We start from the raw sequence: 26,989 nt of genomic DNA, 5'->3' as shown, positions 1-26,989 counted from the left end.
AAATCATTTCGAACCTTGCTTACATTTGTCTATGATCAAGGGTCTCTCTATTATGCGTGGCAATACTTGGGAACAGATTTCTTGAATTAAAATCATTTGGAGCTGATTTCCTGATGTTATTACAGTCATTTATGTTCAACAATGAAAATTCCACATAAAATTATTACATTTTTTTTGCTCAGAAAACTTGGTAGCCAAATAAAACCACACGGGCAGCCAGTTGGGGAAGCCTGGTGTAGGGTATGCATGTAAAATAACAGCTCAATGGCGTTTGCACTGCAAGTGGTCCATATTTACCACGTTACCAAAAGGTGATGTGACACTATTTTAACTCAAATCTTGCAATTGGTCACATAGGCCTACTCATTTCAAACTGATTGAAAGCACACAGACTACAGTCCTCACTTGATTTTGGTATCCTGAAGAGCACGAGGCTTTTCCTTTTACAATGCCCAGACTGACCACATTCCTGTCCGCTCTAGGCTTGTCTACATTCCTGCTCTTGACCCTCAGAAGTCAATCTTTCGCGCTCTCTCTCACACACACATTAGGCATCAAAGTTTTAAAAAATGAATTTTTTTCACGTGGTGGGTGGTGAGTCAGAGAGAGAGAAGGGACATAAAGTGAGTGAGTGAGAGTCCATGGGTAGGAGGGAGCAGCAAGCTGTGACAGGAGACGTTCTGGTGGGCGCACTGAGCCCTGGGGCTGCAGCCACACTCAGCTCTTTGTTGTTTTCTCTCTGTGCGAAGCGAGGCAGAGTACTTTCCTGAGCCGGCCGGGGGATTAGTGTTACACGGCCTCCTCCAACTGCACACATGATCAGCGCCACAGGAGAGCCCCTAAAAACAACCTAAAAGTGGAGTGAGTGTAGGGAGAAAGAGAGATGAACGTCCGGTTTCTCAGACACTGAGGAATGTTGCAAGCTATGCAAGCTCTCCAAACAGTGCAGTCCCCCTTTCCCACTCCCCCTCTGACCTACCTAACCCCACATCACCTCTATTGTTTTCCCCATTTTACACCTCCTGTCTTAGTCAAGAGGCTCATCCCATTCATCTGGCTGGCCCGTCTCTGTGGCTACCCCTGATCCACACCTCCCTTCCTCCCCTCTACGCTGCTCTCCTCCTCCTGGCTCATCAGTCCCCTCAGCATTGCCAAATTCAAGGACACAGACATTGGAGAAGGGTATTGGGCCCTGGAGTGAATGAAAAAAAACATGTTTGTAGGTGATATGGGTACATTTCTTCACCACAAAGTATAGGACGTAAACATGCAGTGGAATAGACTATACCTGAGCCTCATCGCTCCAAGCTGCTGGTGGTCAACACTGGTGGGATGTTAAACAAGGATTTGCTGTTCAGGCAGCAACCAATCACATGCTCATTCTCTGCACCCGGAAGGTAATAGGCCACAAACTACCCATAATATGTTCATATAGGTTATAGGTCATATCTATATAATGACTGTTTGTGGTATCTAATAACATTTAACTTAATTTATACTTCCACAAATCCTGTAAATTCCATAGTGACTAGCTGATTGTGGCCCTCATGAATGGCACAAGCAGTTAGGTACATTATGAAAAATCAAACTAACATGTTTTCCAAACCCAATTATAGAGCCCCATCTAGTGGCACAAAAATATTGAAAAATCGAATTTGCTGCCCGAAATAATTTAGCGTCATGGTGAGGCAGGTGAATAGGTCCATGTATATTATGCTGATCTGGCCCAGCTTTGTTGTTGTAGTCTTGCTCACAAGTCAGAACAGTTGTTTCTGAAATATGACATAATGCCAACTATCAGAGCAGCGTAGCACTAATATATACGACTGGAAATCATACAGTCCCTGGTTCGAATTCAGGCTGCATCACATCTGGCCGTGATTGTAAGTCCCATAGGGCGGCACACAGTTGGCCCAGCGTTGTCCAGGGTAGGCCGTCATTGTAAATAAGAATTTGTTCTTAATTAACTGACTTGCCTAGTTAAATAAAGGTGACAAAAAAAAAAAACATTTGGATAGTGTAGTTGCAGGTTCTGTAACTGTTCTTCAAATAATGTAATAATGAATGAAATGAGTTGGCAGAAATAAGAACAGCAGCCAGGTGAAGTCTCAATGTAGAGTTCGCTGTAAAAGAGACATAGGTGAGACAAAGTGATAGTATTATTATTCCAGCTGATTCATACCAAGTGTCCTTGTTGCTATCAAAACCTCAGCAATATCTAAAACATAAATAGGACACATGCAAAACTAACAAATTGTGCAAAATACTCATCTCTTTTCAAAATGACAAAGCTTTCATATAAATTCCAAAAGCACGCATATTTGCGCATCAATGCCAAATAAAAACGGTGATAACCCATAACTTTAATAATCATGTTTATTACAGTATAATTAAGACACAAGCTCAATGAGCTCTCAGGTAATTAAATATACAGAAGTTTGTTTGTCTGGAACTCAAGTCCAGGGTTCTGATCCAGACAGGGAGTTGTTGGAACTTCAATGTCAACGATGGCAGCTCAAATATACAAAGTGTGATTACAGAATGAGGTCACTGTTCTATTTTATGAAAATACACCCCAATCAGACTGATTTCCTTCCATTTAGCCCACTTGAGGTAAGACTTTAAGTCCATCATATTTGTCTAGTGCTAAAGTTGCTTTTAGATTTAGATTTTAGAGCGTTGCCTTCGAACAACATGCTTTATTACTAATGCCAAATCTTTGTCCTTTCAGGCTGGACTTGAAACCAGAGAAAGAATGTAGATAAAAATAGAAGATCAAGCTAGATTAATACCATTTCAGTGTACCACCCAATTTAGCTGCCAAACTTTGATCCAAACTAACTTTGGCCGTTTTAAAAATCAGACCATCACCCAGAAGACAAAGACTTGCCACAATTTAGAGAACTAAAATAAGTTGATGAAGGCGCAAAGGGCAATCTAAAAGGGTACTATCTTTTTCCTTTAGCAAAATCAACATCACAAGAGTATTTCATTTGACTAAGGTGAGGGAAAAGTTATTTTGGATGTAATATTCAGTAGATATATAGATATCAGTCTCATTACTTTATTGTCCCACGTCATACAGTGTGGAGGGTTCCATGGGTAACTACGATCTTAAATGATAGTGATTCACATTGTGGAGGGGCTATGAGGCAGGATCCTGGGCATCCCATTGCCAAACAGAGAAAGTCCCCTAGAGGTTTGCAGAACGATTGACAGATTGATGGCTATTTCTTATTATAGCCAAATAGAAGACAAAAACATTCTCCAAGCCCCTTCTTTTCCTGCCCCTCCCATCCACTCACAGGACAGCTGGAAGCACAGAGGGAGAAAAACAACCAGAGAAACAAAGCACAGACATAAAATCCCTCAATCTTGGGAAAGCAAACCTTGGGTTCATAAAAATGATAAGGAATGCTTCCTGGAATCAAATAAGTGTGGTCCTACATGGGTCCTGGTGGACATCGTGGAGTATACAATTTGCTGTCTCAAATATGTACATCATGGCAACTGGACAGGTTGAAGGGGGTGAGGCAGGGGGAAGGAGGTCAAGTGCTTAGGGAGAGGGAGGGTGTGGCTCAAAGAAATCACTCCAAAGGAAACCAACAATACTTTTTTCCTCTTTTCATTCAAAGCTCCCCCAAGCCTTTGAATATAAAGGCAGATTTTCCACTGTAATGCCTTGAGACTACATAGCATATTTCTGGGTCCATTCCCGGGCTATTCTGTTGTATCTGGAATGACAGGAGGATAAATAAATAAATAACTATCCTTGTAGCAGACAGGTTGTACAAAAAAAAAATGGAATGTTGAAACTGTAAGACCTACTTTTCCCTGTCTGTCTTGTAGATGCGTGCGATCTCAGGCACTAGTGGATCGTCTGGGTTTGGGTCACAGAGAAGTGAGCAGATGGACAAGAGGACTGTAGGATGACCGACAACAACAGAGTCAACACAGTTCTGACAAATTACTGTGACAATCAATGTAAATCTCTGACCTGTTAATGAGCATAGTTTGGGACATACACTTTATATACAAAAGTATGTGGACACCCCTTCAAATTAATAGAATCGGCTCTTTCAGCCACACCCGTTGCTGACAGGTGTATAAAATTGAGAACACAGACATGCAATCTCCATAGACAAACATTGGCACTAATTAAATTTGACAAACTGACTCATGCTTCACCATCTGACAGTCTGACGGACGAAATCTGGGTACCTGCATCAATCATAGTGCTTCCAACTTTGTGGCAAGTTTGGGGAAGACCCTTTCCTGTTTCAGCATGACAACACCCCTGTGCACAAAGCGAGGTCCATACAGAAATTATTTGTCGAGATCAGTGTGGAAGAACTTGACTGGCCTGCAGAGCCCTGACCTCCATCAAACATCTTGGGGATGAATTGGAACGCCGATTGCGAGCCAGGCCTAATCGCCCAACATTGGTGACCGACCTCACTAATGCTCATGGCTGAATGGAAGCAAGTCCCCAGAAGCAATGTTCCAACATCTAGTGTAAAGCCATCCCAGAAGAATGGAGGCTGTTATAGCAGTAAAGGGGGGACCAACTCCATATTAATGCCCATGATTTTGGAATGAGATGTTCGACGAGCAGGTGTCCACATACTTTTGGTTATGTAGTGTACTTACCAGAATCTGCAGTTAAAAATTCTAAACCATTCTGGTTTAAAATTAACCATAACAAGTTATCTAGGTCCCATATACAAAACATCAACCAAGAGCCCCATTCCGGGATTACCTTTGGAGATGGTGAGTGCTGGCGACCACTGCGACCTCAGGATGTCCAAGCAGATGCTGCCGTTGCTGTTGATGTTTGGGTGATAGATTCTTGTGGTAAATGCAACCTTCAGAGGACAAAAATGTATTGCATTTACAGCATCTCCTTTAGCTCACTGACGGGACAGAAATGGTTGTCGGTTACATCTCATGTACTGAAAACCAACCGTTGTGAATTATTATTTTCCATCAATGTAGGTCTAATTCATAGCTCCATTAAAATAAATCTGTCAACACTTTTCTAACGTATAGCTGAGTTCCAGGACACATCCCTTACCTTTGGTGGTTTGAAGGGATAGTCAGTGGGGAAGTGAATGGTCAAGAAGAACACACCACCCTGATACGGACTGTCATTCTGTAGAAAGCAAAATGGATGGTTACTATTACATGACCCAGAGCAAAAGCTGTGAACCACCAAACTACAGGACAGGAGGATATACTTACTGGTCCCATTATGGTAGCCTGCCAGTGAAACACTAGGTAAGAGAGGAGAAAACACTTTTAATACACTATAAGCACCTTTATAAAGTACATTATTTGAATTAGATCTTCGTGCCATGATGCAGAAGACCACTGGTCATTCAACTTTATTGGCTTGTATCTACAGGCTACATTTCATTGCCAACAGTTTTCTTTTGGAGTCAAATCCTGTATTATTGAATGAAATGGGTGGTAAGTGATGTGCTTTGGATGGTGAACGTGAACTGCGGGTGGTGGTGTTGTGTGGTTGAGGAGACTTACTGTCATCTCCAACAGGTCCTGCGGAGCACTGTGCTGGAGGGTCACGAGCCAAATCATTTAACTCCTAGGGACAAAGAAAAGAGCTTTAATTTCCTCAGAAAAGTATAATACTTTAACAATATGTATTGTTTCAGTAGTTCAGCCAAACTGCATACCATGTCTCTAATGCTGAATGTGGGGTGGAAGTAGTAGGCCTAAGCTTATAGGCCTAGACTATGACAATATTAGTTTATTATTTCATTAATTAATAAGATGAGGTATCTTTGGCCATTCCATAGTGACTACATTGAAGATAACTCACGGTCCAATGACTGTACCTGCTAGCAGCAATTGTCCCGTGTCTGAAGATACATCCATAAAAATCGGTTCTGATTGGAGAATCGCCGTTTGCGTCGCCGGCCAGTGAAAAGAAAACGAAATCCCATTTAGATACCCTAAAATCAAAATCTAATATGGATCTCAATGTTTTGTTCTAGCTTCACACGCTAAATAGTCGATTTGGTGGTGTGGGGGGCGGGCGTAATCATCTAAACTAGATTTAATAGTTCCTTGTTTACGATGCAAAAAGCCAATAATGGATGTCGCTTCAGACATAGGACAGATGCTGCTCAACCTGGTCTCAGAGAATTTCGTATTATTCCATACGTAAATCCGATACACTCCATTTAGTATGATATGTTACGTTTCATATGGTATATATTAATTTGTGGATGTCCATCACCAATTTCAATAAGATATGTTATGAATTACAATTCATATAACATGTTACGAATTACAATTCATATAACATGTTACGAATTACAATTCATATAACATGTTACGAATTTGCAAAATGTATGGTATGTTACGAATTCTATCTAGCTGGCTAACTTTAGCTAGCTGGCTAACTGTAGCTAGGCTAGGGGTTAGGGTTAGGCGTTTGGTGGAAGGGTTATCTACAATGGTTAGCTAACATGCTAAGTAGTTGCAAAATAGCTCAAAATGTAGTAAGCCGTTAAAAAGTTTCTAATTAGAAAAAATGCTAAAGTTGTTCATGTTTAGATTTCAACTCGCAACCTTTGGGTTCGCGTTACACGCCCACCCATGCATCTGACCAACCACCCCAACCATCTGTCTTATGTAACCATACCAAACAAAACTTACACTACATGACCAAAAGTATGTGAACACCTGCTCGTCGAACATCTCATTCCAAAATCATGGGCATTAATATGCAGTTGGTCCCCCCTTGCTGCTATTACAGCCTCCACTCTTCTGGGAAGATTTCCACTAGATGTTGGAACATTGCTGGGTGGACTTGCTTCCTATTAGCCACAAGAGGATACGTGAGGTCGGGCACTGATGCTGGGAGATTAGGCCTGGCTCGCAGTTGGAGTTCCAATTCATCCCAAAGATATTTGATGGGGTTGAGGTCAGGGCTCTGTGCAGGCCAGGCAAGTTCTTCCACACCGATTTCGTCAAACCATTTCTGTATGGACCTTGATTTGTGCGCGGGGGCATTGTCATGCTGAAACAGGAAAGGGCCTTCCCCAAACTGTTGCAACAAGGTTGGATGCACAGAATGGTCTAGAATGTCATTGTATGCTGTAGCGTTAAGATTTCCCTTCACTGGCGCTAAGAGCCCAAACCATGAAAAACAGCCCCAGACCATTATTCCTCCTCCACCAAACTTTACAGTTGGCACTATGCATTGGGGCAGGTAGCATTTTCCTGGCATCCGCCAAACCCAGATTAGTCCGTCGGACTGCTAGATGGTGAAGCGTGATTCATCACTCCAGTGAACGTGTTTCCACTGCTCCAGTCCAATTGCGGCGAGCTTTACGCCACTCTAGCCGACACTTGGCATTGCGCATGGTGATCTTAGGCTTGTGTGCGGCTGCTCGGCCATGGAAACCCATTTCATGAATCTCCCGACAAACAGTTATTGTGCTGACGTTGCTTCCAGAGGCAGTTTGGAACTCGGTAGTGAGTGTTGCAACCGAGGACAGACAATTTTTACGCTCTTCAGCACTCGGTGGTTCTGTTCTGTGAGCTTTTGTGGCCTATCACTTCGTGGCTGAGCCGTTGTTGCTCCTAGACATTTCCACTTCACAATAACAGCACTTACAGTTGACCGGAGCAGCTCGACTTGTTGGAAAGGTGGCATCCTATGACGGTGCCACGTTAAAAGTCACTGACCTCTTCAGTAAGGCCATTCTACAGGGGTGTCCACATACTTGTGTATATATAGTGTATCATACCAATTTGAGTGTCTCTGATTTACTTTTACTATATTACATCTAGTCTATGAGACCAGGCTGTGCTGTTAGCAGGTACAGTCATTGGACCATGAGTTCTCGAATGTAGACGCTATGGAATGCCCTTAGACCTTGTCTTATTAATTAAATAATTAATCAGAGGTCTAATAGTGGGCTACGGCCTACATCATCTGACAACAAATCTTTCAAGATTAAACTAATGTCACTCAAGGTCTACCAACAACATTGTGGTCACACCTGAGCGAGCATCGTTTCTGCAGCAAGTCAGTGAATTCTCCTAATTGAAACACAGGAATAGTACTGGATTCAGAACGATATTGATGGATATTTATTATATTTTCAGTTCAAATAAGTATACTTTAGCAATCTGTCAACATAAATCATTTTCTTGGATCATTCATCAGCCAGTGTCAGATGAAAGCAGCAGAGCAAAATTTACTTTTGATACTGAAGAATGTTTTAACAAAGTTTGCGCTTGCCGATTTGTAACTACCTTAGCTAACATTATGCCAAACGTGATTTGTCTTGGACTATAGTGAACGATGCCAGCTAATGTGCATCTGTTTACTACTACTACAGTAGGAAGTAGCGAAGTAGTACAGTAACGATACTAGCAAGGAACGCGGAATAACAGGCCTATGACGGACTGAGGACTTCCCCGAAACTAACGTCAGCTAACGTTACACTTGTCAAGTTATGATTAAAACTAGTCAGCCAAACTAGCGAGCTAACGTTAGTTAGTATATTGCCTACCTAACGTTAGCTACATACAGTATCAGTAACTAGCTAGTTAGGAGGCTAGTAGCTAACGTTACCGTTAATTGCATTTTGTTTTATCTAACTACCGTGTTAATCTAGCTAACTGTTATCTAGCTACCAAGTTTAGCTAGTAGATAATAATTTCCAGTTGTTAGCAAGCTACCTTCACTAGTTATCGATGTTGTCATATGTCGCTAAACTGTGTGAGCTAACTTTACTTGGGCTACTAGCCCGCTAACTAGCATTCAAAAGCAAATTAATCAGTGACCACAAGTAGCCATCACCAGCCATATTTAAATTTAGCTAATATATGGCTTTGGTAGCCACTGACCAGGCGGCAGACGACGAAAGTGGTATCAAATAGCTAAGCAATTTGGGCTAGCAAGCTTTTTTGCTGTAGCCTACCAGTAACTCGAAAGCGTGCCGAAAAAGAGAAGGCCAAAAGCGGCTAACGATGAACGTTAGATAGCCTGCTAGCTAGATAGGTAGAAGCAAGCTAACGTTACTTCCTTACCTTATGAATTCTTTTCAGGGCCATTGCTGTGCTTGTGCGGCTGTCAATGTAACCTCGGTTTACTTATGTGAAACGACGATTTTACCGCTAGCTACGTTTTTAAATTGTTCTCCTACAATACACTGCAACGACTGGGTAGCGGAGTAGTCTAGCGAAACTGAAATACACTACGGCTCATACTAGCAGCTGAGAGCACTGGGCACCGCATCACTTCTCCGAAGAGCTGTGATGCATTGCAAACGTCCGCCCACGCCACATCCGCTGGAAACCGTGAGACAGGTTAGAGCTATGCAACTGACATAATTTCTGACTCACATGGGAATGAAGAAGGCATCCAAATTGAAGCAAATCATAAAAATTCGTAGTTTCAGAGCAACCTATACTGTGTGGCCACAGTTTAGGCTGCACTGTGGTGTACCATAGCTGCATGTAATGAAAAGCGCCTTCGTAAATTCCCTCTGGCTATCTACTCCGATTTCAGAGCGTTCGTCTGAGTGTTCCAGACCGCAAAATAACTGATGAATTTACGAACGCTCAACACCTGTTGAATATGACCCGTGTCAGTAAACGTCGGCAAAAAAAAAGCGTAATTACATTTTTGCCATAAGCACAGTTACAGTCACGCTCTGGGTAACATGAAAACAGTCTAACCAGCTCTGCTAGGGCGAGAAAAATGGTCAGTGAGGTGTTCTCCCATTGGTGTCTGGCAAGCTAGCCACCGTTAGCCAGTTAGCTTGGGCGCTTGACTGCCGTTGTGAGGTCAGAACGCTCGGACCAACCTTACTCCCTGGCCAGAGCGTCCAGTGTGCACTCTGAACGCTCCGAGAACGAAACGCTCTGAATTTACGAATGGACCATCTGACAACGCTCCGAATTTACGAACGCCCAGAGCACACTCTGAGCATTCTCTGGCACTCCAGAGTGAATTTACGAACGCACCCATAGTCAATTGTAACGTGTGTATGCAATAGACAGGTATTCAAGACACGGGTAGACCTCATGATCGCATTTACATTTTAGTCATTTAGCAGACGCTCTTATCCAGAGCGACTTACAGTTAGTGCATTCATCTTCAGACAGCTAGGTGGGACAACCACATATCACAGGCATAGAAAGTACATTTTTCCTCAATAAAGTAACTGTCAGTAGAGTCAGAGCTAGAAAGGGTCAAGTGCAAGTGCTGGTTCAGGGTGGGGGGGTCGAGGTGAGTAGGCAGATTATTTAAGATACTGTTTGAAAAGGTAGGGTTTCAGGTGTTTTCGGATGATGAGCAGGGACTCTGCTATCCTAGCTTCATGGGGAAGCTGGTTCCACGCATCATAGGGTACCTGGCCGGCTAAAAAAGATTGATGGTAAATAGGAAAATAGTCTTGTGACAACACAGCCCCCTGTGTCTTTGAGTTGGCAGAACAAGTTGTTTGTCTTTTGTAACTGAAATGATAGAAATCACAGTGAATCTAATTAGCCTCAGGGAATGTGCAAACATTCAGCACCATGGACAGCGCTGTGATGTCCATAAACTGACTGGTCACTGGTTTCAGAACCACAGCTGCTGAACAGTGCTGAGCTCTGGCAGCTCATATAATGAGAAGATTCATTCAATGCACCTGTTGTGGGGCTGCAGTGGATACCTTCCATCTTACTGGCTCCTGACCCATTCTGCTATTTTGTGTTTTTTTTTTAAAGCTGATCTTAACTTTTTTTGTGCAGAATATTTCTGCCAGCATTTCTTATGAGCACGAACAGCTTCTGGACATCAGAACAGCGATCACTAACCTCGATTTGGATGAAGATTTCTACTTCAACAAGTTGTCAGCTGTGGATGGACTGGTCATTCCAAACCAGGCCCTATTCCCCGGGACTCGAAAGAGGAAGAGAAGGCGCAAGAGAGGCAAACAAGTGGCTCCCTGACGAGACTACGTTGGAGAGTAAATAACCCGCCTCTACCCTCTGTTCCACTGGCAAACGTACAATCATTAGAGAACAAAATGGACAAGCTCCGTTTGAGACTGTCTTATCAAAGGGAACTGAAGAACACTAATCCAGACACTTACAAGAAATCCCGCTACGACCTCCGACGAGCCCATCAAACTCCTCAGTAAAAGGCACATGACAGCCTGCTAGTAGTTTGCCAAAAGGCACCTAAAAGACACTCAGATCATGAGAAACAAGATTCTCTGGTCTGATGAAACCAAGATTGAACACTTTGGCCTGAATGCCAAGTGTCACGTCTGGAGGAAACCTGGCACCATCCCTACGGTTAATCATGGTGGTGGCAGCATCATGCTATGGGAAAGTTTTTCAGCGGCAGGGACTGGAAGACTTGTCAGGATTGAGGGAAAGATGAACGGGGTAAAGTACAAAGAGATCCTTGATGAAAACCTGCTCCAGAGTGCTCAGGACCTCAGACTGGGGCAAAGGTACACCTTCCAACAGGACAACGACCCTAAGCACACAGCCAAGACATCTCAGAAGTGGTTTTGGGAAGAGTCTCTGAATGTCCTTGAGTGGCCCAGCCAGAGCCCGGACTTGAACCCAGTTGAACATCTCTGGAGAGACCTGAAAATAGCTGTGCAGCGACACTCCCCATCCAACCTGACAGAGCTTGAGAGGATCTGCAGAGAAGAATGGGAGACGCTCCCCAAATACAGGTGTGCCAAGCTTGTAGTGTCATATCCAAGAAGACTCGAGGCTGTAATCACTGCCAAAGGTGCTTAAAGAAAGTACTAAGTAAAGGGTCTGAATAAGCATGTAAATGTAATTTTTCAGTTTTAAATTTTTAATTAATTTGCTAAAATCTTCCAATACCTGTTTTTGCTTTGTCATTATGGGGTATTGTGTGTAGATTGATGAGGGGGGGAAACAACGTCCCCAGCCTTATCCTAAATTGGTTAGGATAAGGCTGGAAGGTGACAAAATGTGGAAAAAGTCTAAGGGTCTGAATACTTCCCGAATGCACTGTACATGTTTTAAACAGAACACCATGGTCCCTGTGCCCGCCCATGGTCATGTCTGAGACCAACAGCATCAGCCCAGGCACCCTGGACACACTGAAAGTCGCATACTGCCCCAACAAATCCACAGATGACGCAATCTCTATTGCACTCCACACAGCCCTCTCCCACCTGGACAAGAGGAACACCTATGTGAGAATGCTGTTTATTGGCTATAGCTCAGTGTTCAACCCCGTAGTGCCCTCCAAGCTCATCACTAAGCTCAGGACCCTGGGACTGAACACCTCCCTCTGCAACTGGATCCTGGACTTCCTGATGGACCGCCCCCAGGTAGTTATGATAGGCAACAACACATCCGTCACGCTGACCCAACACGGGGGCTCTCAAGGGTGCTTGCTTGGTCCCCTCCTGTATTCCCTGTTCACACACGACAGTGTGGCAGCGCACGACTCCAATCCCATCATTAAGTTTGCTGACAACACAACAGCGGTAGGCCTGATCACCGATGACAATGAGACAGCCTATAGGGAGGAGGTCATTGACCTGGCAGTATGGTGCCTGGACAACAACCTCTCCCTCAACGTCAGCAAGACAAAGGAGCTGATCGTGGACTACAGGAAACGGAGGGCCGAACACGCCCCCATCCACATCGACGGAGCTGTAGTGGAGCGGGTCGAGAGCTTCAAGTTCCTCTGTGTCCACATAACTAAGGAATTATCATGGTCCACACACAACACAGTCGTGAAGAGGGCACGACAATGCCTCTTCCTCCTCAGGAGGCTGAAAAGATTATAAGGATCTGAGGGCCCATACCTAAAGTTATACAGCTGCACCATTGAGAGCATCTTGACTGGCTGCATCACCGCTTGGTATGGCAACTGCTTGGTATCTACCCGCAAGGCGATACAGAGGGTAGTGCGTACGGCCCAGTACATCACTGGGGCTGAGCTCCCTGCCATACAGGACCTCTATACCGGGTGGTGTCAGAGGAAGGACCTAACAATTGTCAAAGACTCCAGCCATCCAAGTCAGACTGTTCTCTCTGCTACTGCACGGCAAGCGGTACCGGTGCATCAAGTCTGGAACCAACAGGACCCTGAACAGCTTCTATCCCCAAGCCATAAGACTCCTAAATAGTTAGTCCGGATAGCTTTTAGTTAACTATTTAACTATCTGCATTGACCCTTTTTGCACTTACTATTTTGACTCATCACATACGCTGCTGCTGTAACGGATGTGAAATGGCTAGCTAGTTAGCGGGTACGCGCTAGTAGCGTTTCAATCAGTTACGTCACTTGCTCTGAAACCTATTAGTAGTGTTGCCCCTTGCTCTGCAAGGGCCGTGGCTTTTGTGGAGCGATGGGTAACGACGCTTCGTGGGTGACTGTTGTTGATGTGTGCAGAGGGTCCCTGGTTCGCGCCCGTGTCGGGGCGAGGGGACGGTTTAAAGTTATACTGTTACATTGATGCTGTTGACCCGGATCACTGGTTGCTGCGGAAAAGGAGGAGGTTGAAAGGGGGGTGAGTGTAACAGATGTGAAATGGCTAGCTAGTTAGCGGGTACGCGCTAGTAGCGTTTCAATCAGTTACGTCACTTGCTCTGAAACCTATTAGTAGTGTTGCCCCTTGCTCTGCAAGGGCCGCGGCTTTTGTGGAGCGATGGGTAACGACGCTTCGTGGGTGTCAGTTGTTGATGTGTGCAGAGGGTCCCTGGTTCGCGCCCGTGTCGGGGCGAGGGGACGGTTTAAAGTTATACTGTTACACTGCTACTGTATATTATCTATCATGTTGCCTAGTCACTTTATCCCTACCTATATGTACATATCTACCTCAATTACTTCGTACTGCTGCACATCGACTCTGTACTGGTACCCCGTGTATATAGCCAAGTTATCGTTACTCATTGTGTATTTATTCTCTTTTTTTCTCCCTGCATTGTTGGGAAGGGCCCTTTGTTGTTTATGAAGCATGTGAAACATAACATTTGATTTGATTTGTGGCTGTAAGAAAGTCTTCTTCTGTTAGACTGACATTTTTGGGATTGTTCACGTCCCCATTTCCCCTGATAGGCATACTGCTCCCAGATTCTTTGGTATCCAGCTACAAAGTTGTTGAGGCAGAACAGTTTGCCCCTGGCCATGTACACACACCCATACACACACACACACACACAAGCCATTTTGACTTGTCATCTGATTATTTGAAAATATTGGAGAAATAACATCTCACACAAAAAGCAATGACTCAATGTTTTACCCCGGGAAGCTTCACTGATATAACCATAGTTAATACAGTGCAGACCTATGCGTCTCAGGCCGCACCCCATCAGCAAGTGCATCGCATATAAAATCATGGCGCGCGTGTTGTTGGGAAATCCCGGCTCTGCCTCCACCTGATGGCAGCATCAGGCAGCCCCGTGAAACATTAGCGTGGGAGTTCCCTTCATTGCCAATGTCGGGGTGGTGCAGCGTGCAATGAGGATCTCCTGAGCAGAGTCCCCCCACCCTCTTTCGCTCTCTCTCTCTCTCTCTCCCTCTCACTACCGCCCCCTCCCAATTCGTTCCCTCCATCCTCCCCCACACGACTGCTTAGCACAGCGCAGCAGCATCCTCAGCAGCATCCACCTTAACTGTGTAGCAGTAGTCATCCCCAGACCCCAGCGCAGGCAGTGATAAACTGAGGGACGCATCCAAGTGATGCCACTGCACCAACCGCATCTCGCAACCGCGAAAACACACCGAGAATAAAACAGTCACTTCTACAAGGAGGAATACAAACGCATTTGCCTCGAGACCGCAACTGCCCATGAAGATGTCTAACGTTGACATAGTCTTAAATGCCACCGATCGGGTAGTAAAAAGTGAGTGCATTTTCATTATTTTTTTAAATGTATTTTATATAGGCTACAAAGGTATATGATATGAATTATTTACTGTATAAGATCTCGTAGGCTACAGAGTTGGGTATTGCGTCCTGTGGATGTCCGATGTGTTAAATTATATAAAGAATGTTCTTTGCTCTAGACCTGTGATGTTGATAAACAGTGAAAGGCAGTGACTGTGTTTATGGCTATAGGCCTACTGTCTGTGTGGGGGATGGGATATTTTCTTAATAATCGTGTTCCGAGCAATATATTTTTCACTGTCCCAATGTGATTGAATTCAGTCACGGACAGGCAGAAGAGGAGACTAAATGAGGCAGAGTTGCCGATGAAGTCTTTGCGGTTAAGGCAGTGATGCAGCAGGATTTCGCTGGCACTGTGATAGAGGGCGCTTGGCGAATACCTGGATCTGCTCATTGGGGGGGGGGGGGGTTTGGGGGGGGGGGGGGGGGGGGGGGGGGGGTTGCAATCTATATTGGCATTTATGTAACAGTTTTCACTGTCAATGAGTAAACCATAGGCTGGCTATAGTGTAGCTTGGATCTTGAGTTTGAAACCACGCACTCATTTCGATTAGGCCTATATTCATATTTGTTCGGCACGCGTGCCAATACCGTCTGTCATTAATAGACTATTAGTCGAGATTTCATAAAAATATAGCCTACCACCTGTACATGTTATTACAGTGTAACTATGTGTTATTACAATTAACTACAATACTTGTTGCAGTGTAATTACATATTTAATTAGGCTAAACTGTAATAAGGATCCCTTAAAATGTAAGTGTTAACAAAATATAATATAATGTAGGCCTGTAGTAGTTTCTTTCAATAGGTCTAATGTCACTACAATAACCTTTTCTTCCGTCAAAAGTGTTGTGGTCTGCAATGAAATGAATGAAGGCTGTGCCACAAGTACACGAGTGTTGACTGAGCTTCAGGAATAATTAACTGTCTTTGCAGTCTCATTCATGTTAAATGGCGTTTCATTATAAATGTTACCGCTTTCCAATATTGGAGTTGTTTATTTCTGATGCATTTTATTTACAATTCGAGTCCCAATTGCACACCAAACGCTATTGCAGTTGTCTGCAATCGCAGACGAGATTTAATTTAATGTAAACCCGAGTTCGACGCTGCACCTATCCAGGCTCGGACAGCAGCGCTGTGATATAAGATGTATTGTTTAAAAATATATATATACTTTAGCACCTGATTGAAAATAGGCCGACAGGTTTACTCCTCGGTTTATCATAATGTGACCGGGTAGGGGACCATGTATTTGGTCCGTGTTTCATAGGGGACTGTAATTAATGCAGAACACGTCAAAAGTATAAAAATATCACTGCCTGATATACCTACCAAGCCCTTGACGACTGTCACATACACGCTTGATAGGCCTACAACACCGGGATAATGGCCAGTCTTGGATGTTGCCTCGGTTTGCTCTCCTCATGCAGGATTGGTAGTATTTCGATATGTTCCAGAACTAGCGGGCTCTTCAAAGCATCTACTGTAGTATTTAGTATTTTATTAGGATCCACATTAGCTGCTTTCAATAGCCGCTACTCTTCCTGGTGTCCAAACAGGAACAAAATGACATCACAACTATAAAAACTGTCTGCATCATTAATACAACAATACATCACACAAGACATTGTGCACTATACATATTTTGCCTGCTCCACCATTATGAATGTACAATATAAAATGCCCAACTATGATGGGCAACATGATCTGATGATGATGGGACTATCCCCACGCACACCTCCAATAGGGCCAAAGCTACAAGACACATCAAATGTAGCCTATGATCATTTTTCACATACTGTAGCAGGCTCAGGCCTAGTTCTATACCGTTTAATTTTGCTTACAGGTACAGTATATGAAAATCAATGGCCCATAAGACTGGTACAGGATACATCTACTTATGGGGTGAATATTCATAGGCTATGTCTTCTCGTAATGTATTCTTGCATATTATCTCACGTATTGTTGCTAAGTAACCATTTACCTTTAATACATCAATCATCATTTATTTGTTATTTATAGTCATTCTGGGGCTTTGCCAATGGGGGAATTGAATAAACTCTTTAGAAGCATAGCATATTTAAGTCATAATGAATTAGCAAATGAATGTGCTACAGGATAGTAAAGACTCTATTCAATCCACATCGCGGAAGTTCAGTTTTACAGTGTGATTGTAATCTAAAGCCAATGTTCTCGTATTAGCGGAGACAGCGTTTTACGGTAAACGCTGTGTTTATACCTCGCTCGGAAATCACCTTTACATTTCCATCTCATAATCTGTAATGCTTCAGCGACACAGATTTAATAGAGCCCTGAGTTAGAAAACATTGCAAATATGGATCCCTTATTTCTCAATTCCATTCTGATGGCATAGCTACATATTTACGAACAGGTGACAGTACAGAGACAGCTTTACGTGTGGCTTTGTTGCATCCCAAAGAGGGAGTGTTTGCAGAGAGGAGGAGGAGGGGTTAACAGTGGAATGGGTTCACTCAAAGTTGACTGTAGTTGTTTGTAATACAGAACACAATTCTCTCAAAGAAACATCCCATCTTCTGTGGGCCAGTCTCATCATAAGGGAAGAGGGATTCGATGGATGAACCACGACGACTGTGTGTTTAATTTGAAGGGATTTCTACATAGAGAATCTATTCATGGCCACAGCAAGATCAATGGGAGGAGGAGGCTGTGCCGTCTGGTGGGACTGGTAAATGCAGCAATCGCGTTGCACTAGAAATTGATTAATCAATTGCAGCAATTCCTTCATGCTGCTCACACAAACATCTCGTTTGAGGTGGCTGAAGATTGCTGCATTGTGGCACTACTTAGTACTTGCTCAGAGATCCCAGTACCTTATACAGCTGTGGCAAATATGTAAAGGGTGCCATCACAAACGTGTCCATCTAAACATAGGGCGGGGCGCTGCTATGTGACTACTGTACTTTGATCTGTATTGTTGTGTCCTACAGGGCTCATCTGAAAAAGACACCATCGTCTCAGCTTTGACTCCTTGTCAAGATAAAGGTTAAATAAATAAAAACATTTAGATATTTACACTGGTCGTTCTTTTGGGTTTGGAGTGCATCACTATTGGCTTCTCTATACCAACATACTATAGATTCTTAAAATAATCCAGATCAAAGCTGTGAGAGGGATGCCACTGTGGCAGGTGCATGTGCTCCTATTTCTCATTGAGTTAGATTGTAACAGTGTGGGTGCATGGCACACGCAATGGGGACCTGCTGGAGCAGCAGTGGTGGCAGAGTGGCTCCTCCACATCACAATAGGATTCTGCTCAACTCCTAAACCTCTTTCATTCCTGCTGAGAAACTGCTCAGAAATAGGGTTGGACCCCTCCCAGTTGATGTATAATTGACGAATTGTATCATGTACAAAGATAGCTACATCAATAAATAACTGCATATCCAATCCCAGTGATGTTGCAAGCGGAAATTGCATCATCAGATCCAATTTAACACACTACTTTCCTGCAGCACAGCTCAGCAGATAGCTACACACACTGCCCTGTAAATGACTCATCTGTTTGTAAGTGTTTGTTTTCCTGTTTGATGTTACTCAGCGCTTATTTTTGCAATGTCACACTTACTTGTATGTTCTCTTACAGAATGAGGTGGTAAGATGTTAACCTTTTCACGCTTCACAGATGTCATCACACGATTTTCCTCCCCTACTCAGCAATAGATTCTGTCATATGTCCACTTGCTACACTCTTAGAAAAAAGGTTTCCAAAAGGGTTCTTCGGTTGACCCCATAGGATAACCCTTTTTGGGTCCAGGTAGAAGCCCTTTTGGCTCCAGGTAGAACCCTCTGTGGAAAGAGTTCTACCTGGAACCCAAAAGGGTTCTACCTTGAACCAAAAAAGGTTATTCAAAGGGTTCTCCTATTGAGACAGTCGAAGAACCCTTTTAGGTTCTAGATAGCACCTTTTTTTCTAAGAGTGTACAATTCCAAGACAAGTATGGTCTCAGAATTGTAGTGTGCCTTGACCTCACTCTTCAGCACTGTGATATCTCCCATGATTGGCCCACACAGGAAATGGAACGGATGGGGAAGAGGGTTCTTTGAAAAAGCTGTCCTAGGGGCTGTTCCTCTCTGCCACACAGCTGGACCACTGGACCTATTCTGTGTTGGAAGGTGGGATCATGTGATTTGGAGTCTTGGTAGAGGAATGCTGATGTTAGTGATGTCTAGGAGTAGGGTTGTTGTGACCATGCAGGCAAGGGACTCGTTATTGGAGGAGACAGTGTCAGCTACTTGGCCTGGTCCCATGTCTGGGCCTCTCTGGGGAATGTGAACAGGCTCCAAGAGGCCTACTTTCTCTTAGAGTGATTCTAGGACATTATCTGTGTTAGTTCTGGTGGGGCACTGTGGATCCTGTGGATCAAATGCCTTTTGTCTGACAGAGGGGACCCTCACAATACCAGATTTATTTTCAGAACAAAACCGAGACAATCATGGAAGGAGCTGACCGATCAGTAAAGGCACTGGTGGATTTAGAGAGTCAGTCAGCACATGGCGAATCTCTCTTCTGAAATATGAATATGAAATATAGCTCTGTTTTTGTCTCCCAAAGATAATGCTGGAGAGAGATAATTCTGGAATGGTGACCATCCTTTGTACCTCCATATTTACAGTAAACATTCAGCCGTTTCTGATCCATTTCTCGACCCACAATTGGATTTCTGACATTCACTGTCAAATGCAGCTTCGTTGTGTGGTTGTGTTCTCACTGGTTGTGAACGTAGTGGATAGGTGTCTATGTTGACGGAAATGTGTCACTCTTTGTTTATTGTAGAAGTGTTGATATGTTTGTTGACGGGTCCTATTCTCATTGTGTGTAACTATATTAGAGGGTGTGTGTGTGGATATGTTTGGGATCGGAGGTGTGTAGGTCTGTTTTTATTGTGTGTTTGTTTTTGAAAATAAGTTACACAGTGGCTCATTGGCCAGACAGCGTAGAGTCCACCCCCTGAGATGGCCAATTGCGCCAGAGAGCATAAAGCCCACCCCCCTGAGATGGCTCATTGGCCAGAGAGCGTAAAGCCCATCCCCCTGAGATGGCTCATTGGCCAGAGAGCGTAAAGCCCATCCCCCTGAGATGGCTCATTGGCCAGAGAGCGTAAAGCCCATCCCCCTGAGATGTCAAAATCAAATCAAATCAAAATCAAATCTATTGGTCACATACATGTGTTCAGCAGATGTTATTGTGGGTGTAGTGAAATGCTTGTGCTTCTATCTCCGACAGTGCAGTAATATCTAACAAGTAATATCTAACAGTTTCACAACCTATACCCAAAATACACATACATCTAAGTAAGGAATGGATTAAGAATATATATACATGTATGTCAGAGCGGCATTGGACTAAGACACAGTGGCATAGTATAGAATAAAGTATATACATATGAAATGGGTGATGCAATATGTAAACACAATTTAAAAGTGACTAAGATACCGTAGAATAGTGTGGAGTGTAGTTTATACATATGAGATGAGTAATGCTAGATACGGAACATTAGTAAAGTGGCTAGTGATCCATTTCTAACAGTAGACAGTGATTCCTAATCTATGTCTATAGGCAGCCGCCACTGATGTACTAGTGATGACTGTTTAGCAGTCAGATGACCTTGAGATAGAAGCTGTTTTTCAGTCTCTCGGTCCCAGCTTTGATGCACCTGTACTGACCTCGCCTTCTGGATGATAGCGGGGTGACCAGGCAATGGCTCGGGTGGTTGATGTCCTCTGATCTTTTTCGCCTTCCTATGGCACCGGGTGCTGTAGGTGTCCAGGAGGGTGGGAAGTTTGCCCCCGGTAATGCGTTGGGCAGACCGCACCACCCTCTGGAGAGCTTTGCGGTTGTGGGCGGTGCAGTTGCCGTACCAGGCTGTGATACAGCCCGACAGGATGCTCTCGATTGTACATCTGTAAAAGTTTGTGAGGGTTTTAGGTGTTAAGCCAAATTTCTTTAGCCTCCTAAGGTTGAAGAGGCGCCGTTGCGCCTTCTTCACCACTCTGTCTCATTGGCCAGAGAGCGTAGAGCCCACCTCCCTAAGATGTGTGTGAGTAGACGTGGTGGATCTTGATGGTGTGATAGCCTTCAGAGGAAGAGAGAGGGCGAGCTGGGCGCAGGGTATCTGCATGCATGATATGTACAGGCTTTATTTAGCAGTGTGGGTGAATTATTTAAGCATTGGTTTTTCAGCAGTGTTTTACTGCACACAGGCCACTTACATAATGAAACTAGTAGAGGAGGGAGACGGAGAGATGGAGAGGCAGAGGAACTGAAGGGAGGGATAGAGACAGAAGGGAAGAAAAGAGAAACGATTGGAAGAGCATGGATATAGGAAAGGAGGGAGAAGGAAAGAGGATATAGGAAAGGAGGGAGAAGGAAGGAGGATATAGAAAAGGAGGGAGAAGGAAGGAAGATATAGGAAAGGAGGGAGAAGGAAGGAGGATATAGGAAAGGAGGTAAAGGAAGGAGGATATAGGAAAGGAGGGAGAATGAAGGCGGATATAGGAAAGGAGGGAGAAGAAAGGAGGATATAGGAAAGGAGGGAGAATGAAGGAGGATATAGGTTAGGAGGTAAAGGAAGGAGGGAGAAAGAAGGAGGTAAAGGAAATGGAGACAGAGAAAATGAAAATAAGAGTTGTATTATAGAGAAAGCAGCCCTCATACTACCCCCCCACACACAGTCTCACCCTCTACCCTCATACTACCCCCCCACACACATACACACACAGTCTCACCCTCTACCCTCATACTACCTCCCCCCCCACACACACACACAGCCTCACCCTCTACCCTCATACTACCCCCCCCACACACAGTCTCACCCTCTACCCTCATACTACCCCCCACACACAGCCTCACCCTCTACCCTCATACTACCCCCCCACACACACAGCCTCACCCTCTACCCTCATACTACCTCCCCACACACACAGCCTCACCCTCTACCCTCATACTACCCCCCCACACACACACAGCCTCACCCTCTACCCTCATACTACCTCCCCCCCCACACACACAGCCTCACCCTCTACCCTCATACTACCTTCGCCCCACACACACACAGCCTCACCCTCTACCCTCATACTACCTTCGCCCCACACACACACAGCCTCACCCTCTACCCTCATACTACCTCCCCCCACACACACACTACCTCAGCCCCTACCCTCATACTACCTTCCCCCCACACACACACTACCTCAGCCCCTACCCTCATACTACCTTCCCCCCACACACACTACCTCAGCCCCTACCCTCATACTACCTTCCCCCCACACACACACAACCTCAGCCCCTACCCTCATACTACCTTCCCCCCACACACACACAACCCCAGCCCCTACCCTCATACTACCTTCTCCCCACACACACACAGCCTAAACCCCTACGCTTATACTACCTTCCCCCCACACACACACAACCTCAGCCCCTACCCTCATACTACCTTCCCCCCACACACACACAACCTCAGCCCCTACCCTCATACTAACCCCCCAACACACAGCCTCAGTCCCTACCCTCATACTAACCCCCAACACACAGCCTCAGACCCTACCCTCATACAACCCCCCCAACACACAGCCTCAGACCCTACCCTCATACTAACCCCCAACACACAGGATCAGACCCTACCCTCATACTACCCCCCCACACACAGCCTCAGACCCTACCCTCATACTAACCCCCCAACACACAGCCTCAGTCCCTACCCTCATACTAACCCCCCAACACACAGCCTCAGTCCCTACCCTCATACTAACCCCCCAACACACAGCCTCAGACCCTACCCTCATACTACCCCCCCACACACATACACACACAGTCTCACCCTCTACCCTCATACTACCTTCCCCCCCCCACACACACACAGCCTCACCCTCTACCCTCATACTACCCCCCCCCCCCCCACACACAGTCTCACCCTCTACCCTCATACTACCCCCCCCCACACACAGCCTCACCCTCTACCCTCATACCACCCCCCCCCACACACAGTCTCACCCTCTACCCTCATACTACCTTCCCCCCCCCACACACACACAGCCTCACCCTCTACCCTCATACTACCCCCCCCCCCCCACACACAGCCTCACCCTCTACCCTCATACTACCCCCCCACACACACACACAGCCTCACCCTCTACCCTCATACTACCCCCCACCCCCCCACACACACAGCCTTACCCTCTACCCTCATACTACCCCCCCCACACACACACAGCCTCACCCTCTACCCTCATACTACCCCCCCACACACACAGCCTCACCCTCTACCCTCATACTACCCCCCCACACACACAGCCTCACCCTCTACCCTCATACTACCCCCCCACACACACACAGCCTCACCCTCTACCCTCATACTACCCCCCCCCCCCCACACACACACACAGCCCCACCCTCTACCCTCATACTACCCCCACACACACAGCCTCACCCTCTACCCTCATACCACACACACAGCCTCACCCTCTACCCTCATACTACCCCCCCCCCCCCCACACACACACAGCCTCACCCTCTACCCTCCTACTACCCCCCCCCCCACACACACAGCCTCACCCTCTACCCTCCTACTACCCCCCCCCCCCCCCCCCACACACACACAGCCTTACCCTCTACCCTCATACTACCCCCCCCACACACAACCTCACCCCCTACCCTCATACTACCCCCCCCCCCACACATACACAGCCTCACCCTCTACCCTCATACTACCCCCCACACACACACAGCCTCACCCTCTACCCTCATACTACCCCCCCCCGCACACACACAACCTCACCCTCTACCCTCATACTACCCCCCCACACACACACAGCCTCACCCTCTACCCTCATACTACCCCCCCCCCCCCACACACACAGCCTCACCCTCTATCCTCATACTACCCCCCCACACACACACAGCCTCACCCTCTACCCTCATACTACCCCCCCCCCCCACACATACAGCCTTACCCTCTACCCTCATACTATCCCCCCCCACACACACAGCCTCACCCTCTACCCTCATACTACCCCCCCCACACACACACAGCCTCACCCTCTACCCTCATACTACCCACCCCCCCCCCCCCACACACACAGCCTCACCCTCTACCCTCATACTACCCCCCCACACACACACAGCCTCACCCTCTACCCTCATACTACCTCCCCCCCCACACACACAGCCTCACCCTCTACCCTCATACTACCCCCCCACACACACACAGCCTCACCCTCTACCCTCATACTACCTCCCCCCACACACACACAGCCTCACCCTCTACCCTCATACTACCCACCCCCCCCCCCCACACACACAGCCTCACCCTCTACCCTCATACTACCCCCCCACACACACACAGCCTCACCCTCTACCCTCATACTACCCCCCCCCACACACACAGCCTCACCCTCTACCCTCATACTACCTCCCCCCACACACACACAGCCTCACCCTCTACCCTCATACTACCCCCCCACACACACACAGCCTCACCCTCTACCCTCATACTACCTCCCCCCACACACACACAGCCTCACCCTCTACCCTCATACTACCTTCGCCCCACACACACAGCCTCACCCTCTACCCTCATACTACCTCCCCCCACACACACACTACCTCAGCCCCTACCCTCATACTACCTTCCCCCCACACACACACTACCTCAGCCCCTACCCTCATACTACCTTCCCCCCACACACACACAACCTCAGCCCCTACCCTCATACTACCTTCCCCCCACACACACACTACCTCAGCCCCTACCCTCATACTACCTTCCCCCCACACACACACAACCTCAGCCCCTACCCTCATACTACCTTCTCCCCACACACACACAGCCTAAACCCCTACGCTTATACTACCTTCCCCCCACACACACACAACCTCAGCCCCTACCCTCATACTACCTTCCCCCCACACACACACAACCTCAGCCCCTACCCTCATACTAACCCCCCAACACACAGCCTCAGTCCCTACCCTCATACTAACCCCCAACACACAGCCTCAGACCCTACCCTCATACTAACCCCCCAACACACAGCCTCAGACCCTACCCTCATACTAACCCCCCAACACACAGCCTCAGACCCTACCCTCATACTAACCCCCAACACACAGCCTCAGACCCTACCCTCATACTAACCCCCCAACACACAGCCTCAGACCCTACCCTCATACTAACCCCCCAACACACAGCCTCAGTCCCTACCCTCATACTAACCCCCCAACACACAGCCTCAGACCCTACCCTCATACTAACCCCCCAACACACAGCCTCAGTCCCTACCCTCATACTAACCCCCAACACACAGCCTCAGACCCTACCCTCATACTAACCCCCCAACACACAGCCTCAGTCCCTACCCTCATACTAACCCCCCAACACACAGCCTCAGACCCTACCCTCATACTAACCCCCCAACACACAGCCTCAGTCCCTACCCTCATACTAACCCCCAACACACAGCCTCAGTCCCTACCCTCATACTAACCCCCCAACACACAGCCTCAATCCCTACCCTCATACTAACCCCCCAACACACAGCCTCAGTCCCTACCCTCATACTAACCCCCAACACACAGCCTCAGACCTACCCTCATACTAACCCCCCAACACACAGCCTCAGACCCTACCCTCATACTAACCCCCCAACACACAGCCTCAGACCCTACCCTCATACTAACCCCCAACACACAGCCTCAGACCCTACCCTCATACTAACCCCCCAACACACAGCCTCAGTCCCTACCCTCATACTAACCCCCAACACACAGCCTCAGACCCTACCCTCATACTAACCCCCAACACACAGCCTCAGACCCTACCCTCATACTAACCCCCCAACACACAGCCTCAGACCCTACCCTCATACTAACCCCCCAACACACAGCCTCAGTCCCTACCCTCATACTAACCCCCAACACACAGCCTCAGACCCTACCCTCATACTAACCCCCCAACACACAGCCTCAGTCCCTACCCTCATACTAACCCCCAACACACAGCCTCAGACCCTACCCTCATACTAACCCCCAACACACAGCCTCAGACCCTACCCTCATACTAACCCCCCAACACACAGCCTCAGTCCCTACCCTCATACTAACCCCCCAACACACAGCCTCAGTCCCTACCTTCATACTACCTTCCCCCCCACCAGCCTACAAACAACCTCAGCCCCTACCCTCATACTACCTTCCCCCCACACACACACTACCTCAGCCCCTACCCTCATACTACCTTCCCCCCACACACACACAACCTCAGCCCCTACCCTCATACTACCTTCTCCCCACACACACACAGCCTAAACCCCTACGCTTATACTACACCTTCCCCCCACACACACACAACCTCAGCCCCTACCCTCATACTACCTTCCCCCCACACACACACAACCTCAGCCCCTACCCTCATACTAACCCCCCAACACACAGCCTCAGTCCCTACCCTCATACTAACCCCCAACACACAGCCTCAGACCCTACCCTCATACTAACCCCCCAACACACAGCCTCAGACCCTACCCTCATACTAACCCCCCAACACACAGCCTCAGACCCTACCCTCATACTAACCCCCAACACACAGCCTCAGACCCTACCCTCATACTAACCCCCCAACACACAGCCTCAGTCCCTACCCTCATACTAACCCCCCAACACACAGCCTCAGTCCCTACCCTCATACTAACCCCTCAACACACAGCCTCAGACCCTACCCTCATACTAACCCCCAACACACAGCCTCAGACCCTACCCTCATACTAACCCCCCAACACACAGCCTCAGTCCCTACCCTCATACTAACCCCCAACACACAGCCTCAGACCCTACCCTCATACTAACCCCCCAACACACAGCCTCAGTCCCTACCCTCATACTAACCCCCCAACACACAGCCTCAGACCCTACCCTCATACTAACCCCCCAACACACAGCCTCAGTCCCTACCCTCATACTAACCCCCAACACACAGCCTCAGTCCCTACCCTCATACTAACCCCCCAACACACAGCCT

At 46.7% G+C, this 26,989-nt stretch overlaps 1 protein-coding gene across 2 annotated transcripts; it reads right to left on the bottom strand.

Annotated features, from left to right (window-relative positions):
* Positions 1-2,358: 2,358 nt before the first annotated feature.
* Positions 2,359-9,289, bottom strand: LOC120021492 (ubiquitin-conjugating enzyme E2 D2). 2 transcript variants are annotated; one of them, XM_038965278.1, is made up of 8 exons: positions 9,070-9,289; positions 5,856-5,906; positions 5,539-5,602; positions 5,242-5,273; positions 5,075-5,152; positions 4,760-4,865; positions 3,829-3,922; positions 2,359-3,734 (listed from the first exon to the last, which is right to left on the bottom strand). In XM_038965278.1, coding segments are annotated over exons 3-8 (357 nt in total). In that variant the 5' UTR covers positions 5,540-5,602; positions 5,856-5,906; positions 9,070-9,289; the 3' UTR covers positions 2,359-3,688. The 2 variants fall into 2 exon arrangements, with proteins under 2 accessions (XP_038821206.1, XP_038821205.1); XM_038965277.1 differs by lacking the exon at positions 5,856-5,906.
* Positions 9,290-26,989: the final 17,700 nt, after the last annotated feature.

Source organism: Salvelinus namaycush, chromosome 26 (genome assembly GCF_016432855.1).
Source record: "Salvelinus namaycush isolate Seneca chromosome 26, SaNama_1.0, whole genome shotgun sequence".
In the NCBI taxonomy this organism is placed as follows: Eukaryota; Metazoa; Chordata; class Actinopteri; order Salmoniformes; family Salmonidae; genus Salvelinus; species Salvelinus namaycush.
Note: the sequence above shows the minus strand (reverse complement) of the source record. Positions and strands in the feature narration are given on the sequence as shown.

Excerpts from the sequence above, each read along its gene's own strand:
- LOC120021492 (XM_038965277.1), bottom strand. The coding sequence starts at position 9,093 with ATGGCCCTGAAAAGAATTCATAAG. Across the intron at positions 5,153-5,241 it reads AGGCTACCATAATGGGACCA|AATGACAGTCCGTATCAGGG; the intron begins GTAAGTATATCC and ends TGCTTTCTACAG. Across the intron at positions 4,866-5,074 it reads ATCCCTTCAAACCACCAAAG|GTTGCATTTACCACAAGAAT; the intron begins GTAAGGGATGTG and ends TGTCCTCTGAAG.